This window comes from Anguilla rostrata, chromosome 4, assembly GCF_018555375.3.
Source record: "Anguilla rostrata isolate EN2019 chromosome 4, ASM1855537v3, whole genome shotgun sequence".
Lineage (NCBI taxonomy): Eukaryota > Metazoa > Chordata > Actinopteri > Anguilliformes > Anguillidae > Anguilla > Anguilla rostrata.
In genome coordinates this window covers 46,434,035-46,448,197 of record NC_057936.1, presented here as the reverse complement: position 1 = coordinate 46,448,197, position 14,163 = coordinate 46,434,035, and the positions used below count along the sequence as shown (strand labels likewise).

General features: G+C 46.8%; 1 protein-coding gene across 3 annotated transcripts in view; it reads left to right on the top strand.

Annotated features, from left to right (window-relative positions):
• Nucleotides 1–1,117: 1,117 nt before the first annotated feature.
• The window catches only part of ube3c (ubiquitin protein ligase E3C), a 43,072-nt gene continuing 30,026 nt past the window's right edge, over nucleotides 1,118–14,163 (top strand). Inside the window, exons 1-11 of one of the 3 annotated variants that reach the window (XM_064332773.1) lie at nucleotides 1,118–1,360; nucleotides 3,373–3,488; nucleotides 3,976–4,029; nucleotides 5,126–5,200; nucleotides 5,354–5,500; nucleotides 5,650–5,765; nucleotides 6,136–6,293; nucleotides 6,407–6,560; nucleotides 7,406–7,626; nucleotides 9,540–9,691; nucleotides 11,063–11,250. In XM_064332773.1, coding sequence (XP_064188843.1) covers nucleotides 3,423–3,488; nucleotides 3,976–4,029; nucleotides 5,126–5,200; nucleotides 5,354–5,500; nucleotides 5,650–5,765; nucleotides 6,136–6,293; nucleotides 6,407–6,560; nucleotides 7,406–7,626; nucleotides 9,540–9,691; nucleotides 11,063–11,250 — 1,331 coding nt within the window. In that variant the 5' untranslated portion in view covers nucleotides 1,118–1,360; nucleotides 3,373–3,422. Of the gene's footprint in view, nucleotides 1,361–3,103; nucleotides 3,262–3,372; nucleotides 3,489–3,975; nucleotides 4,030–5,125; nucleotides 5,201–5,353; nucleotides 5,501–5,649; nucleotides 5,766–6,135; nucleotides 6,294–6,406; nucleotides 6,561–7,405; nucleotides 7,627–9,539; nucleotides 9,692–11,062; nucleotides 11,251–14,163 lie in introns of those variants that run through there. The other 2 variants (XM_064332775.1, XM_064332774.1) reach the window with 2 other exon arrangements.

Here is a 14,163-nt window from a genome sequence, read left to right as displayed (position 1 = left end):
CATTTTACTTGCCCCGGGCAATCGGGAAAGCCTTATTGTTGATCCTTGTAAATGAAGTCCATTTTACAGTCATGAACTATGCATATGTGCATTCAAACCATTCATCACAGGCCAGAAGCAGTGAAATTCCAGATGGTCACAAAGTGGAGTTTTGTGCATTCTCATTTTCACAACACTGCTTGACAAGGTTAAAGGAAAATAAACAGAGATTGATATCACATTGATACCTGTAAGTTTTATTTTATCATTTTCTTCTCCTTGGTCAGAAGCTATACTACTAATTAACACCAAACATTCATGAGTCAGTTTTTCACAGGATGAAATGATTTATTTAACTATTCTGCTTATTCATTTCATACTTTGCACATGCCATTTACTTTGGGTGTGTGCAAACTGTTAGCTGTGGCTGTAGGCCTTGACTGTGATTAGCCATGCCTAATATTATATGGTATATAGGCTACACAAATTTGTTAGAAAAGATTATTCTAGGCTTTATTTGCATTCATTCATTCAATGAATATGGGTCACACTGCGCACAGGTAACACATGCCATACTTATCAGTTCTAGATTTGCATTCACCTCAGAAGGGGTGACAAAACATGTTTTTGGGACCCTCCTCATACAATTGACAGTCATACTTATGATATGCACCTCTTATATATTGCATCGCCAACATAATTCAAAACAAAGAGACGGAGAGTCAGTCAATGGGTTATAAGTTCTAGTTCAGTGGTCTCCAACCCTGGTCCTGGAGAACTACAGGGTCTGCTGGTTTTTGTTTTCACCTTAAATTCAGCACCCAATTGAGACAAAAGACACCAGGTGAGTTGAGTTAACTGTGTTAACAGCTCTAATTGATTCATGAAGTGAAGAGTCACTATGAAAACCAGCAGACCCTAATAGCTCTCCAGGACCAGGGTTGGAGACCACTGTTCTAGTCAAAATTGATTGTCAGTTCTACTATTTTGACTGCCTTTTGCGGTCTGGCTAAGACCATGATGATGAGATCCAATCAGGACCCAAAAAAACTGCTTGGCGCTCTTCAACACACCCCTTTTGTATTTTCGGACATAGTACTAAAATCAGCATGCCCGGTGACAACTTCAGGAAGCGGGTTATTGCGAATGTGAAAGGAAGTAGTTTGCAACGTTCACTTTTAGTGACGTTATTTTCAACGAATGGAACGGTAGAAATGACTGTACTGCCCAATCAGTTTTCACAATGGGACCACTAAGGCGGGGCGTCAGCGACACTGGTGGTGTTTCTGGAAAGGGGAAAAACAAGGGAAAAGATCTGTGTTTACGTGGTTGCAACATTTAAGACTGACTGTAATTCAGTTGCTCCTTTCATTATTTACAGGTAAAACGATTTACATTTTATATAGGCAATAGTAGCCCAAGAAGTGAAATACATTTAAATAAAGATGTCCGAATAGTTAGCCCAGTGTATAAAGCTATTGCTAGCTAGCAGCAGATAGCTAACCCCCCTGTAATAGCTGGTGTTAGCTGTTCGCTAGAAACATAACCGGGCTTATTTTTGATAGTTAGAACTAGCTAACTAATGAAATTAACAACCATGCTAACGTAGTAGTTAGATGTATACATTGGCAGTGTAAATAATCATAAACCTATTTTGTTCTTGCGGTACATTTTTCTCTCGCTGGCTATCTTCCTGGGTAGCTAGTTGGCTGGAGCTAGCTAGCTACAGCAGTATTTATAAAATCATCAGCTAGCCAGTTGCTGAGTCATTTAGGAGCATCAAGAACGGGAATGAATATAGCTCGCTAATATTTTATTGTGTTTGGGAGCAGAATTGATTGCAAATAGCCTGCTTCTTTAACTTTTGACCATAGTCAGCTACAATCGTTTCAAAGTAATTGGTAGCTAACTAGTTATGAGCGTGCAGAGATTCTACGACAAATAAGTTAGCAAGCTAATGTTGGGTAGCTAGCTAGACAGACTAGTACTAACTTCTTTCTTGTTAGCTAGCTAAGTTAAACCATGGTTGCTTAGTGTCGTTTGGATCCTGAACAATCGTTTTTAAGTTGAGCAACCAGCCTCAGTTTTGATATACAGCGTTATGTATTCTAACTAGCTGGGTTGCTGCATCACTCGCTTAAATAGCTGATGTATGGGAATGACATACCTAACATTCTCTGTCACTTCCACTGAAGCTGATGTTACCAAAACGAACTGTGCGTTGCCTCATTATAAACAAGTTGACTCATGTACATACCACATCGTCTGCCCTGGGCTATCACGCTGACATTCACATTGAGATTTAGCTAGCTAGCTATTCTCTTCACACTGAGTCGAACGAAGGCCTATGCACAGTCACAGATGAATGCTCTGGCAATCTAACTAAAGCATGAAAATGAAAGTGGAAGCTTAGCCAGACCTGCTGGTTTTCTTAAAAAATTTTGCTTGCTAGCTGTGTTGGAAATAAGCTAAGAATTACATATTGTCGCCAATTACAGTTTTTTTAAACTACTACTGGTTTACACCATCTGATTATGAGTTATAGCTCACTTCATCCGCTTCATATTACAAATTGTGTGGGTGTGCTGATTGCGTTTCATTCTGTGATGGTATAGCTAGGGAGTTTCGCATTGGTCTCGAATAATGCATTTGATGGTGATAGGAATACTCAGACATCCAACAAATTGCAGACTGGTGCTTTGTTTCAACCATCAAGGTAACCGAGAGAACAAGCAGTAGTAGAGTTACCTATTCAGTCTACATCAGCATCAGTCACATTAATTAATTTATTTTTGCGGAGTAAGGCCAAAACGAAACCTGTTATGTTAGAAGGATTTTGTGCTCAAGACAGAGTCTGGTACTAATAAGGAGTTAACTTTATGTGGAAGCACTGGAATAGAAGATCCTCAAATAGATCTATGTTGAAGTCAGAATTAGGTGATGTAATAATATAACATATTGTGTAATATAATTGCATAAATATAATGGACCTAAGTGTGTAAGTCGTGTGTAAGTTGAGGAAGCAGTTTGCACTTACAGCCTTAACAAGTTAGACTATCATTATTTTTAGCTTATATTTCAACCGCCTGAAGAACCCTTTTGCAATCTGGTGTAAAACGCTGCGCTTGATTTAACACATGGAGGAAAAAAGCTTTTATTTTAAAGATGCCTAACTGGTGCCCTGCCAGCCAAACCAAAAATTCTTTGAATTGTGGAATTGCAATCTACTGAAAATGTAGCATTGAGGCCTGACTTCCAGGGATTTGTGCTTTTTGAATCTCTGTAAGACTTTCTGTGTCTTGTTGAAATTTGAAAATAACCTAGCAATTTTCATATTTCATGTTCACGTGCTTCTGTGATTTCACTTTTTTTTTTTTTGTTCTTTATTTTCAGGCCACGTTGCTTCGTCATCTGGACTTTGGTTCAATGGAAACATTTTGACCATGTTCAGCTTTGAGGGAGATTTCAAAACAAGGCCCAAGGTGTCTCTTGGAGGAGCAAGTAAAAAGGCAAGACTGAAATTAGATACACTAACAGAATCTGTTCCTCAGGTTTCAATCTGATGAAAAGAATGCATTATATTTTCATAATGCGTCTAATTACATGCCACCCGGTGTGTTTTAAATCAAGCAGAGAACATGCCTTTCTGATTATATCATATAGTATTATTGTGTGTAATTCTACCCTGTAATGACAGACAGGTGTGGTAAGTGCACTCAGCACAAGAAAACTTTCATTTTGATGTGATTTTTGTATTGAATTACACTGGTGATAGTGAAAAAGTACACATTACTATGGGTTGTACAGAACACTCAGTCCTGGAGAAAAGGTGTATCCAACTCGGGGGCAAACCGATTGTGCCTCAAACCTCAGTCTACCCCGCTCCCTGCACACACATTCTGGCATTCAACATAGTCTTCCACATGAAATTGATGATTTTGTGTGTTTCTTCCAAACTGTTGCATTTTTCTCACTATTGCTTGTCATGTTTCGAAGGAGGAAAAAGCATCTCTGCTGCATCGAACACAGGAAGAAAGGAGGAAAAGAGAGGTAAGCATGCTACATTAAATAGCGGTTGTGAGTGAAGTCGAAATGGAGCCTGTTAACTGTGTTTTGATTGGTCTGATTGGAAAGGCTGAAAGCATTGTGTCTTATTGTGGTTGAGGCTTTCTATTGTCACATTACCTGCCCAGCTGGTTAAGTAACTTGTGAATTGATCAGGTGGTTTCGGTATTACTGTATGTACGTGACATACAACCTTGGTGACCTTGGTCCACTGAATTTTTTAAAGTATGTGGACCGCTGAACCTTGCCACATTGGTTATATATCATCTAAGGACTGTGTGCTTTTTCTCACATGAGAAGCTCCATTTAACGTGAATCTTAAACACTTCCAGCAAACCTCAGACTGTGATTTACATACTGCAGCAATATCATAGCATTTTTAAAAAACATTGCATGACTGTGCCTTCAGAGGTGGAAAGTCCAGGGGTCAAAAAGTTAAAGTCCTGCCATGTGTTTCTTTCACCCATGAACTCAGCCTGCTGCCTTCACTAATTAGTTGTACCTCTTGGCAGGAGAATTGTGATAATTTAGAAAATCCAGGGGATTGTAACAAAATACTGGGGAGGACTTTTACTTTCTGAACGTGGATCTTCCAACTTTGCTTGCCTCAACTTCAATACTTCTGGAAAAAACTTGGAAAACTCATGCACAGAGGATTGCATGTGGAGGGAAATTTTATGTAGTCATTTACAACATTTAGAGTGCATTTGTGCGGATCTTGTACTCTCCAGAGACCGATGGCGCTCTGTTTGAAATGCTGTGGGGTAATTACCTTTACACTCACCACTGCACTTGTGTCCCGCTTGCGTGATAGTTACACAGAGACTTCCCCGGGGGCCTGAATGCATAATGTAGCACAAACAGCCTGGCTGGAATGATAGACTCACCTCCGGGCTTAAACAAGCAGTGGATTTGTGGTCGTAGTTAACGCCAGTGTCTTCTGCCTGCTATCAGTGGACTTGGCCTTAATGCAGTATTGGACTTTTTTTGCTGAAGAAGTAAAAGAGTTGATTAAATAGATTTGTTAGTAAGTGCATGGTCAATATTTGTTTCCTCACCTCCTCTGTATTTTTTTTCCTAGGATGAAAGGAGAAGACTGAAAAATGCAATAATCATCCAGTCGTATGTGCGAGGGTACAAGGACAGAAAACAGCAGGTATGCTGCCAAGGGGAGAGCGGCGGCGGCGCTCCCTGGAACTGGACGCAGCTGACTGTGTCAGACTCAAGTCTCGGCGCTGCTTGAATGTAAAAACTCTTCCATTGACGTCTGTCAGAATGGTGATTGCATGCTGCCCTCCTCTCCCCGCAGTATGCCATCCAGAGGAGCAAGTTTGACCACTGTGCCTGCTCTGTGCAGTCGGGAGGGGCGCTGCCCGCCCCCGAAGGACCCGGCCTCAGTCTCCTAGTACGGCAGCTCCTGTTTTTCTACCGGCAGAGTGAAGACTCCAGCAGATTGGTAAGGACAGCGCTTGGCGCCCTGCGTCGCTCGTCGTCCGATTGCCCGTGGGGTTCATTGTGAAATGCACGTGGCTCCCTTCTGCGGTGTGTACATGACGCGCAGCAGGGGGCAGTCTTGTGGAAATGAACCTCCATTGTTTCTCGTAGATATGGATGTGCCAGAACTTGGTGAAGTATCACGTCCAGTTTGTGAAGCTGCTTTCTGGAGTGGAAAGACAGACGTGTGTCTTTCAGATAAAGAGGATTCTGGGCCTCTCCTGCAGGTACATCAGAATCTCAGGCCATGCAGCCATTCTCCATGCAGACATGCAACGCATTCACATACATGCAGATGTGCAACACGTATGCCTTGTTTTTCTTTAGCTTAACAAAGCTAAAGCTGTCATCAAAATTCAGAAGGAATTCTGACATGAAAGTTGTTGCTGTATCAGTGTAATTGACAAGATAAATCCTTCAGCATGTAAATAAAATATTTCACATCTGTTTGTCTGCTTCATGTGCAGTTTGACACTACTGAAGACAATAAGTGAATAAATGAGAATGTTCTTAAATTGACTTTGCTTTTTGGATATGCATGCATGACTGACACTCAACAAGTAATGTTCTTGTTGTTTTTTCCTCTTGTTGTTTTAGACTTCTGCAGACCTGCAAGTCAGACAGTGTGAATGTTACCGTTCCCTTGAGAATGCTGGAGATATTTTCCTCAGAGAGAACTTATTTGCCCGTTCTTCTGGACGCTAATTGTGTAGCGTCTTTGATCGAACAAATTTTGCACTATATGGTACACAAAGGTAAAGTTGTCCCCCAATTGTTAAGGGTGTGTTGGAGGGGGGTGGGGGGGGGACATACGTGAATTTGTGTGAGGCATTTCAAGCAGCGGCACGTCTTTTTGTTTGTGTTTCAGGATACTACAGGTCACTGTACATGTTAGTGAATTACAGGCTTCCCTCGAGTTTGGAGTACAGCGACGCCCCTCGTGTCCCATTGGCCGGCACCCTGCTGGAGCACACCTTGAAACCCCTGCACTTTACCTACAGCACCTGCACGCCACACGCCAGGTACGCGGCGTGACGCGGACGGCCGAGCTGCCGCTCAGACCACTCAGCGTCACCGCCCCCCCCCCCACAGGCGCCACAGACCCCCTCGAGCACCATAGAACCCCCCGGGCGCCACAGACCCCCCGAGCACCACGGACCCCTCCAGCACCACAGACCCCCCCGGGCACGTGGGAAAGGCCCACGCAGGGGCCAGGAATTTCTTTGTCTGGGACGTACACAGTAAACTTACACAGTAAACTGAAAATTTAAGCTCCTCTGCTTGACCCCGAGGTCACAGGGACACTGTAATTGCTTCACCGACCTGTTTACAACAAGCAATAAAAGTTCAGCAGACGTGCTGACTAAACGCATAGACAAAATATCGAGTATTTGCCCTTAAATCCAAACATTCTTAATGGCATGCAGTTTTCCTCTCTTTGTGCAGTTGGTTAGGGTTCTGTCCTGTGGGCACTTGCCACACTCGTCCTGCCTCATGTTTAAGCAGACCCACTGCATCAAAAACAACTCTGTTTGATTAGAATTAAAATCCCTGCTGTTTCAAAAGTACTTCTGTATTTTAACCTGTTCATTTGGGCTCTAATACAAAAATGTATTACAGCCACCTGTGAATTAATTAATTGGTTTGGTCCATAGCAGTGATGATTTGCACTGTTTTGTGAAAAACAAACGCAATTACAGTTATTATTTATGGTAGTTGAATTGCTTGTCTAGTGTCCTGATTGACCTAAAAGGCGTGTTGTTTAATTTAGTGCAGTTTAGTTAAATTGAAAGTGAGACGTCACTGTTAGACGCGTGTAATATCTGTTGTGGAAGTGAGGCCTGAGTGTGGCGTCTTGCGTCCGCAGACAGTACGTGTTCTCGGCCTTCACTGAGGAGTTCATATCGGCGCCCTTCACCGAGCAGGTGTTCCACTTCTTCATCCCGGCGCTGGCCGACCGGCGCTTCTCCTTCCCCCTGGAGGCCTTCCTGGCCTCGCTGCCGGGGACGGTGGGCACCACCGCGGGCGCCGCCCAGCGGGCGCCCTGGCTCTTCTACTTCGTGCTGGCCGTCGGAGAGACCTGCCTGGGTGAGAGAGCCGCGCCGCCCGCTTCTCCGAGGCCGTCTGTCGCCCCCCCTTTAGCGCCAATGGGGGAGGGGAGGCCGCTCTGGGTCGGCCATTTTGTGCTGACGGAGAGACAGGTTTCGGGTTTTACGTGAGGCTGAAAGTGTTGTGTCGCGTGGTTTCGTTCCCATTGGATTTGGAGGTCAGTACCATTTCATTTCTGTGTCTGTTCGGCAAAAAAAATTTCACTGAACATGTCTTCACTGAACACTGTGGCCATTTTTCAGTTCATGAATTGAATTTGAAATGATGTGACCCCAGCTCTAGTACACGGTACTATTTGTAAGCTGTGCCCTGGTCTAAACAGCGGCACAGCTTCTGGTGCACTAAAAGGCATGGAAATGTGGTCGTCTCTCTGTGCGAGTCTTGCTACACGGTGTGGGAGTTTTGTGTGTGTGCTGGATGTTTTATTCAGGTGTAAGGAGGTACTGTGGCTGTCTACATGCATGTTAGTTCGGTGTCACATAGTGTGGGAGGCTGAGGGTGTGTGCACTGGAAGACTGTTGATTCAGGTGTGATGTGGGGCTATTGTGTCTGTCCGTGTAGGTGTGTTTAGTGTCTGGAACTTTGAGTTTTGTTGTGCTGGGCTGTCGTTGTGTGTGAATTTGCTTGTAGGCATCATTGGTTTTATTGTTTCAAGGTGTCATCACTGTGTGTGTGTGTGTGTGTGTGTGTGTGTGAGTGTGTGTTCACTGGCAGGCCCCATGAGTCTGTGTTGTGTGTGCATTTGTGTGTGTCTGTGTATGTGTGTTTTCACTGACTGGCCCCGTGACTTTGTATTGTGTGTCTTTGTGAGCGCGTGTGCATTCACTGACAAGCCCCATGAGTCTGTGTTGTATGTATTTGTGTGTGTGTGTGCGCGTGTCTGTGTGTTTTTCTGTGTGTGTGTTCACTGGCAGGACCATTGAGTCAGTATTGCGTGTGTGTGTGTGTGTGTGTGTGTGTGTTCATTTGTAGTCCCTTGAGTCAGTATTGCGTGTGTGCGTGCGCGTGTGTGTGTGTTCATTTGCAGTCCCTTGAGTCAGTATTGCGTGTGTGTGTGTGTGTGTGTGTGTGTGCGTGCGCGTGTGCGTGTGTGTGTGTGTGCGTGCGCGTGCGCGTGTGTGTGTGCTCGTTTGTAGTCCCTTGAGTCAGTATTGCGTGTGTGCGTGCGCGTGTGTGTGTGTTCATTTGCAGTCCCTTGAGTCAGTATTGCGTGTGTGCGTGTGTGTGTGTGTGTGCGTGTGTGTGTGTGTGCGTGCGCGTGCGCGTGTGTGTGTGCTCGTTTGTAGTCCCTTGAGTCAGTATTGCGTGTGTGCGTGCGCGTGTGTGTGTGTTCATTTGCAGTCCCTTGAGTCAGTATTGCGTGTGTGTGTGTGTGTGTGTGTGTGTGTGTGTGTGCGTGCGTGCGCGTGTGCGTGTGCTCGTTTGTAGTCCCTTGAGTCAGTATTGCGTGTGTGTGTGTGCGTGCGCGTGTGTGTGTGTTCATTTGCAGTCCCTTGAGTCAGTATTACGTGTGTGCGTGTGTGTGTGTGTGCGTGCGCGTGTGCCTGTGCTCGTTTGTAGTCCCTTGAGTCAGTATTGCGTGTGTGCGTGTGTGTGTGCGTGTGTGTGTGTGTGTGTGTGCATGCATGCGTGTGTGTGCGCTCGTTTGTAGTCCCTTGAGTCAGTATTGCGTGTGTGTGTGTGTGTGCATGCATGCGTGTGTGTGTGCTCGTTTGTAGTCCCTTGAGTCAGTATTGCGTGTGTGTGTGTTCATTTGTAGGCCCTTGAGTCAGTATTGCGTGTGTGCGTGTGTGCGTGTGTGTGTGCGTGTGTGTGTGCGTGTGTGTGTGTGCGTGTGCGTGTGCGTGTGCTCGTTTGTAGGCCCTGGAGTCAGTATTGCGTGTGTGTTTCAGACACTCTGTCAGAGGAAGGCCTGCTGCTGTATCTGCGGGCGCTGCAGTCCCTGCTGCCTCTGCTCCCTGTGTCAGAGACCTGCAGCCGACTGGAGGTCATCAGCGACTCTGAGGACGAGGAGGACAGCAACATCAAAGCACTTTCCACACAGGTAACCCGCACGTTCCACACATACACATACACACGGATAAGCCACATGTCTACACACACAGGTAACCCGCGCGTTCCACACATGCACATACACACGGATAAGCCACATGTCTACACACACAGGTAACCCGCGCGTTCCACACATGCACATACACACGGATAAGCCACGTCTACACACACAGGTAACCCGCGCGTTCCACACATGCACATACACACGGATAAGCCACGTCTACACACACAGGTAACCCGCGCGTTCCACACATGCACATACACACGGATAAGCCACGTCTACACACACAGGTAACCCGCGCGTTCCACACATGCACATACACACGGATAAGCCACGTCTACACACACAGGTAACCCGCGCGTTCCACACATGCACATACACACGGATAAGCCACGTCTACACACACAGGTAACCCGCGCGTTCCACACATGCACATACACACGGATAAGCCACGTCTACACACACAGGTAACCCGCGCGTTCCACACATGCACATACACACGGATAAGCCACGTCTACACACACAGGTAACCCGCGCGTTCCACACATGCACATACACACGGATAAGCCACGTCTACACACACAGGTAACCCGCGCGTTCCACACATGCACATACACACGGATAAGCCACGTCTACACACACAGGTAACCCGCGCGTTCCACACATGCACATACACACGGATAAGCCACGTCTACACACACAGGTAACCCGCGCGTTCCACACATGCACATACACACGGATAAGCCTCATGTCTACACACACAGGTAACCCGCACGTTCCACACATACACATACACGTACACACAGATAAGCCACATGCTCCGCACGTATACATATGTCTACACACACAGGTAACCCGCACGTTCCACACATACACATACACGTACACACGGATAAGCCACATGCTCCGCACGTATACATATGTCTACACACACAGGTAACCCACACGTCACACTCCACACGATACCACATTCACATAAAATACACTCCACGGATAAGCCACATGCTCCGCACGTATACATATGTCTACACACACAGGTAACCCACGCACGTGCGGACGCACATATGCACACACACGCGCCCAGGCGCCCTTCAGCTTATTCAAAGCATCTGGAGAGTAGGAGGAGGTGTACACTATAGTCAGAGTTAATTTGGCCGCACAGAACGTGGATATAAACTGGAAGGCGTACAGCACAGGTTCTTAAGCCCTTTTCATAGGGTGACTCAAAGAGCTTGCAGATCTGTCATGGGCTCGTGGGCTGTGAGCCACGGGTAGAGTATAAACGGAAACCCAGCAAATCAGCTGTCTTCTGTTGTGTCACGTGATCACATGCTTACTGTCCCTCTCCCCTGGCCTGTGCAGGAGGACAGCAGGATATCGGTGCAGCTGATCACGGAGGAGTGCCTACGGAAGCTGGACACCAAACAGCAGACCAACGCCCTGCTCAACCTGGTGTGGAGGGACTCTGCCAGCGAGGAGGTCTTCACCATGATGGCCTCCATCTGCCACACCCTCATGGTGCAGCACCGCATGATGGTGCCCAAAGTCAGGTGAGCAGGCAGGGATGCTGGGTATTGTAGTCCCATGTTGGTGTTGGAGTTATTTGCATTCGATATTGTCATCATTGGGGATGTACCAATTTGGTGGACCAGGGGTTTACCTATTTGAGTCAGGGAGGGCACTGTTGCTGTACTTGCAATCTTCGTCACCTGAACTGCTTTAGGTAATGGTAAAGGTAAAGGAATGTGTAAAATTTTATGGTTCTCACTAAGCCACTATGGATCACATGATTTGGTAAACCAATAATAAAGGTTGTTTAATATTAAATGGAACAGGACAGATGTTTTTTTTTTCAACATAAATATGCCAAAAATGTGTATCAGGAGTAGAGGTGCTTAGTTATTTGTGGCAGTATGCACCTATGCCCTAGGTTTCTTTTAGACTTGTATTTAATGTGTGTGTGCGTGTGTGTATGTATATGTGTATGTGTATATGTGTCTGTGTGTGTGTGTGTGTGTGTGTTTGTCTGTCTATCTGTATGTCATCTATTCCAGGTGGGGGGCCTGACTCTTGCAATTTTAAATGTGATGTATTGGTTTGGTTGCTCTCATAGCAGTATAGTAGAGGAAACTTAAATGCTTAAAAAAAATTCTGATTACAAGCAGATTCCCTTTCAGTTCAAACCCATTTATTTATACTGCGAGCCGTTCGACCTGCTTTTTAACTAATGCAAGCACTAATGTAAATAATGATGAGGCAAACCAATTAGCTCCTGTCTTCGCCCGCTAGCGTTTATGGCTAGCAGAGGAAGCAGGATGTCAGTGAAGCTGTCATTGCTCGATTAGGGTAATTAGCTCTTTGTGGGCTAATTGCATTAGGGCAGGATGTGAGATGGAGAGATCATAGTTGCTGCTGAATTAGGGCGGCTGGCTTTATGGCGGCAGGTAACTGGCTCCCCTGGCTAATAATTACTTGACTCTTTAAGGAGTGGGCGCCCCGTGCTGGGGTTTAGTGGCCAGGGGGGGGGGGGGGGTGGGCGCTGGAGGATGGAGAGCGCGGCCCGCCGGTGTGGGGTCAGCGAGTGCGGGCCCAGCCCGTTTCCTCCCGCCCGCACCGCCGCGCGGTCCCGCCTCCACGGGGCTGTAATTAGACACGAATCCGGTTCCGCCCCTTCCTCTCCCTCGGCCTTCATCAAATCCAGCCTCACCCAGCATTAAAACCTGCTGAGTCGCGGTTGTGTGTTCAGTTCTCTACACAATGCGAGCCTCCATATTCTCAGATGAGATATTTACACTCTTCTGCCTAAGTGTGCTGCAGCGCTCCCCTCTGTAAGAGCACGCGTAATTTTGGGGATGAGTTTGCCTGAATCAGATTGGTCGGTGCTATCTTGGCCTTGGACATCAATGTCATTTTCTGAGGTGAATGAACAGGTGTTAGGATGCCTGTTGTAGGTGTGTAATCATGGAGCGTGATGCCGGTCTTGCTATGTCCTGCTGTGGGACTATGTCCTGCTGTGGGACTAGGCTGCTTTAGGTGACCCTGTGTGAGGGTCAGTGGCCGGTATCTCGGTCGGCCTGCCAGCCCAGCCCTGTCCAGGTCGGTGGCAGGGTTTGCTGTCCGAGGCCTTTCTGGGGGCTGGTTTTTTCCGCGGCCGGTTTTGTGCTTGCGTACGTGTCTTCTGCTTTCCCACAGCTCCCCGGCTTTTTGTTTGTGTGCGAGCGCTGTTACATCCCCTGACCTTTGTTTGCTGCCTCTGCCTTCAAATTAACACGTCCGTGTGAGAGGGCTGCGAGCACAGATAATCACAGCTCTCCTTCGCCCACGAGTAGCCCCCAGTGGAGCAGGACTGCTCACCACATGGCCCTGTCACCGTGGAGACCATACACAGACGCTGTGCGTGCGCTCAAACCGCGTAAACAACGTGTGCGGCAAAGTTCCGCTCTACGGTTGTAGGCCAGTGCAGCAAGTGACCATTTATACGTTTCCTTTTTTTTATTTATCTTGGAGCAAATGGAAAATTGAGTTGAGTTCTTTCCTCCCCGCCCATTGATGTTGTGTCAGAGTTAAAGATGCTGGTCAGGACTCTTTGTGCTGTCCCTGGTTGGATTTCAGCTTTGTATTTCAAACCTTGTAATCATTGATCCATGGCTCCGCCCACGGTAATGTATCTGTTTAAATCAGGTGATCTGATTGGGCACATTAATCAGGTGATCTGATTGGGCACATGTCCATCGGAGCTCCAGGAAGCTCACCTTCACTATCTCACTCTCCGCTGGGGTTGGTTTGCTGTGCTGCACGGTGCTGTGAGGGAGGAGGTCCCCGGTGACTGTGTCCTGTCGCTGCAGCCCTTCTGTGGCAGGGTCCGCATTGACCTTTGACCTTCAGCAAAGCCAGCGCTGCACCTGTGCCCTTAAGTTTAGGAAGCCGCTGTAGGGAAAGCGCACTGTTCGCCTGAAAAAGCGCTCGCAGGACTGCTCCCCTTTACACTTAAGCCAGCTTCCTCAGCGCTAACACTCAAACCATAAATCCTGCTCCTCGCCCTCCATCATTATTGGATATCTGTACAAAATAATTAGCTCACTGAAGAAGATGAATCACCGCAGAAGAGGACGGGATAGCTTTACAAGAGGCAAAGGGGAGCAAATTGCCTTCCGTGGTCATTTTAGCATTCTAAAAAAAAATAAAAAGGCTTCCTTAAGCCGTGTGATGCATTTAATAGATGCCTGCTCGAAGGAGCCGCCAAAGCTCCGCTCATTTGATTCTGGGTGTTAGATTTCTGATGTTTACCTGAGTGTTGACGTGCCATGGTTTGACCAGCTGCTTCGGGTATAATCTCTCTGTAATGGTTTGCCTCAAACACCCCCGCGAACCCCGCTCGTGCCGACGGGCGGGCTCAAAGTCTCCCGGATTTGCTTTTGAGGCAGCGGCTGCGAGCGCGGCGTTTGCGTGAGAAACCAACACCG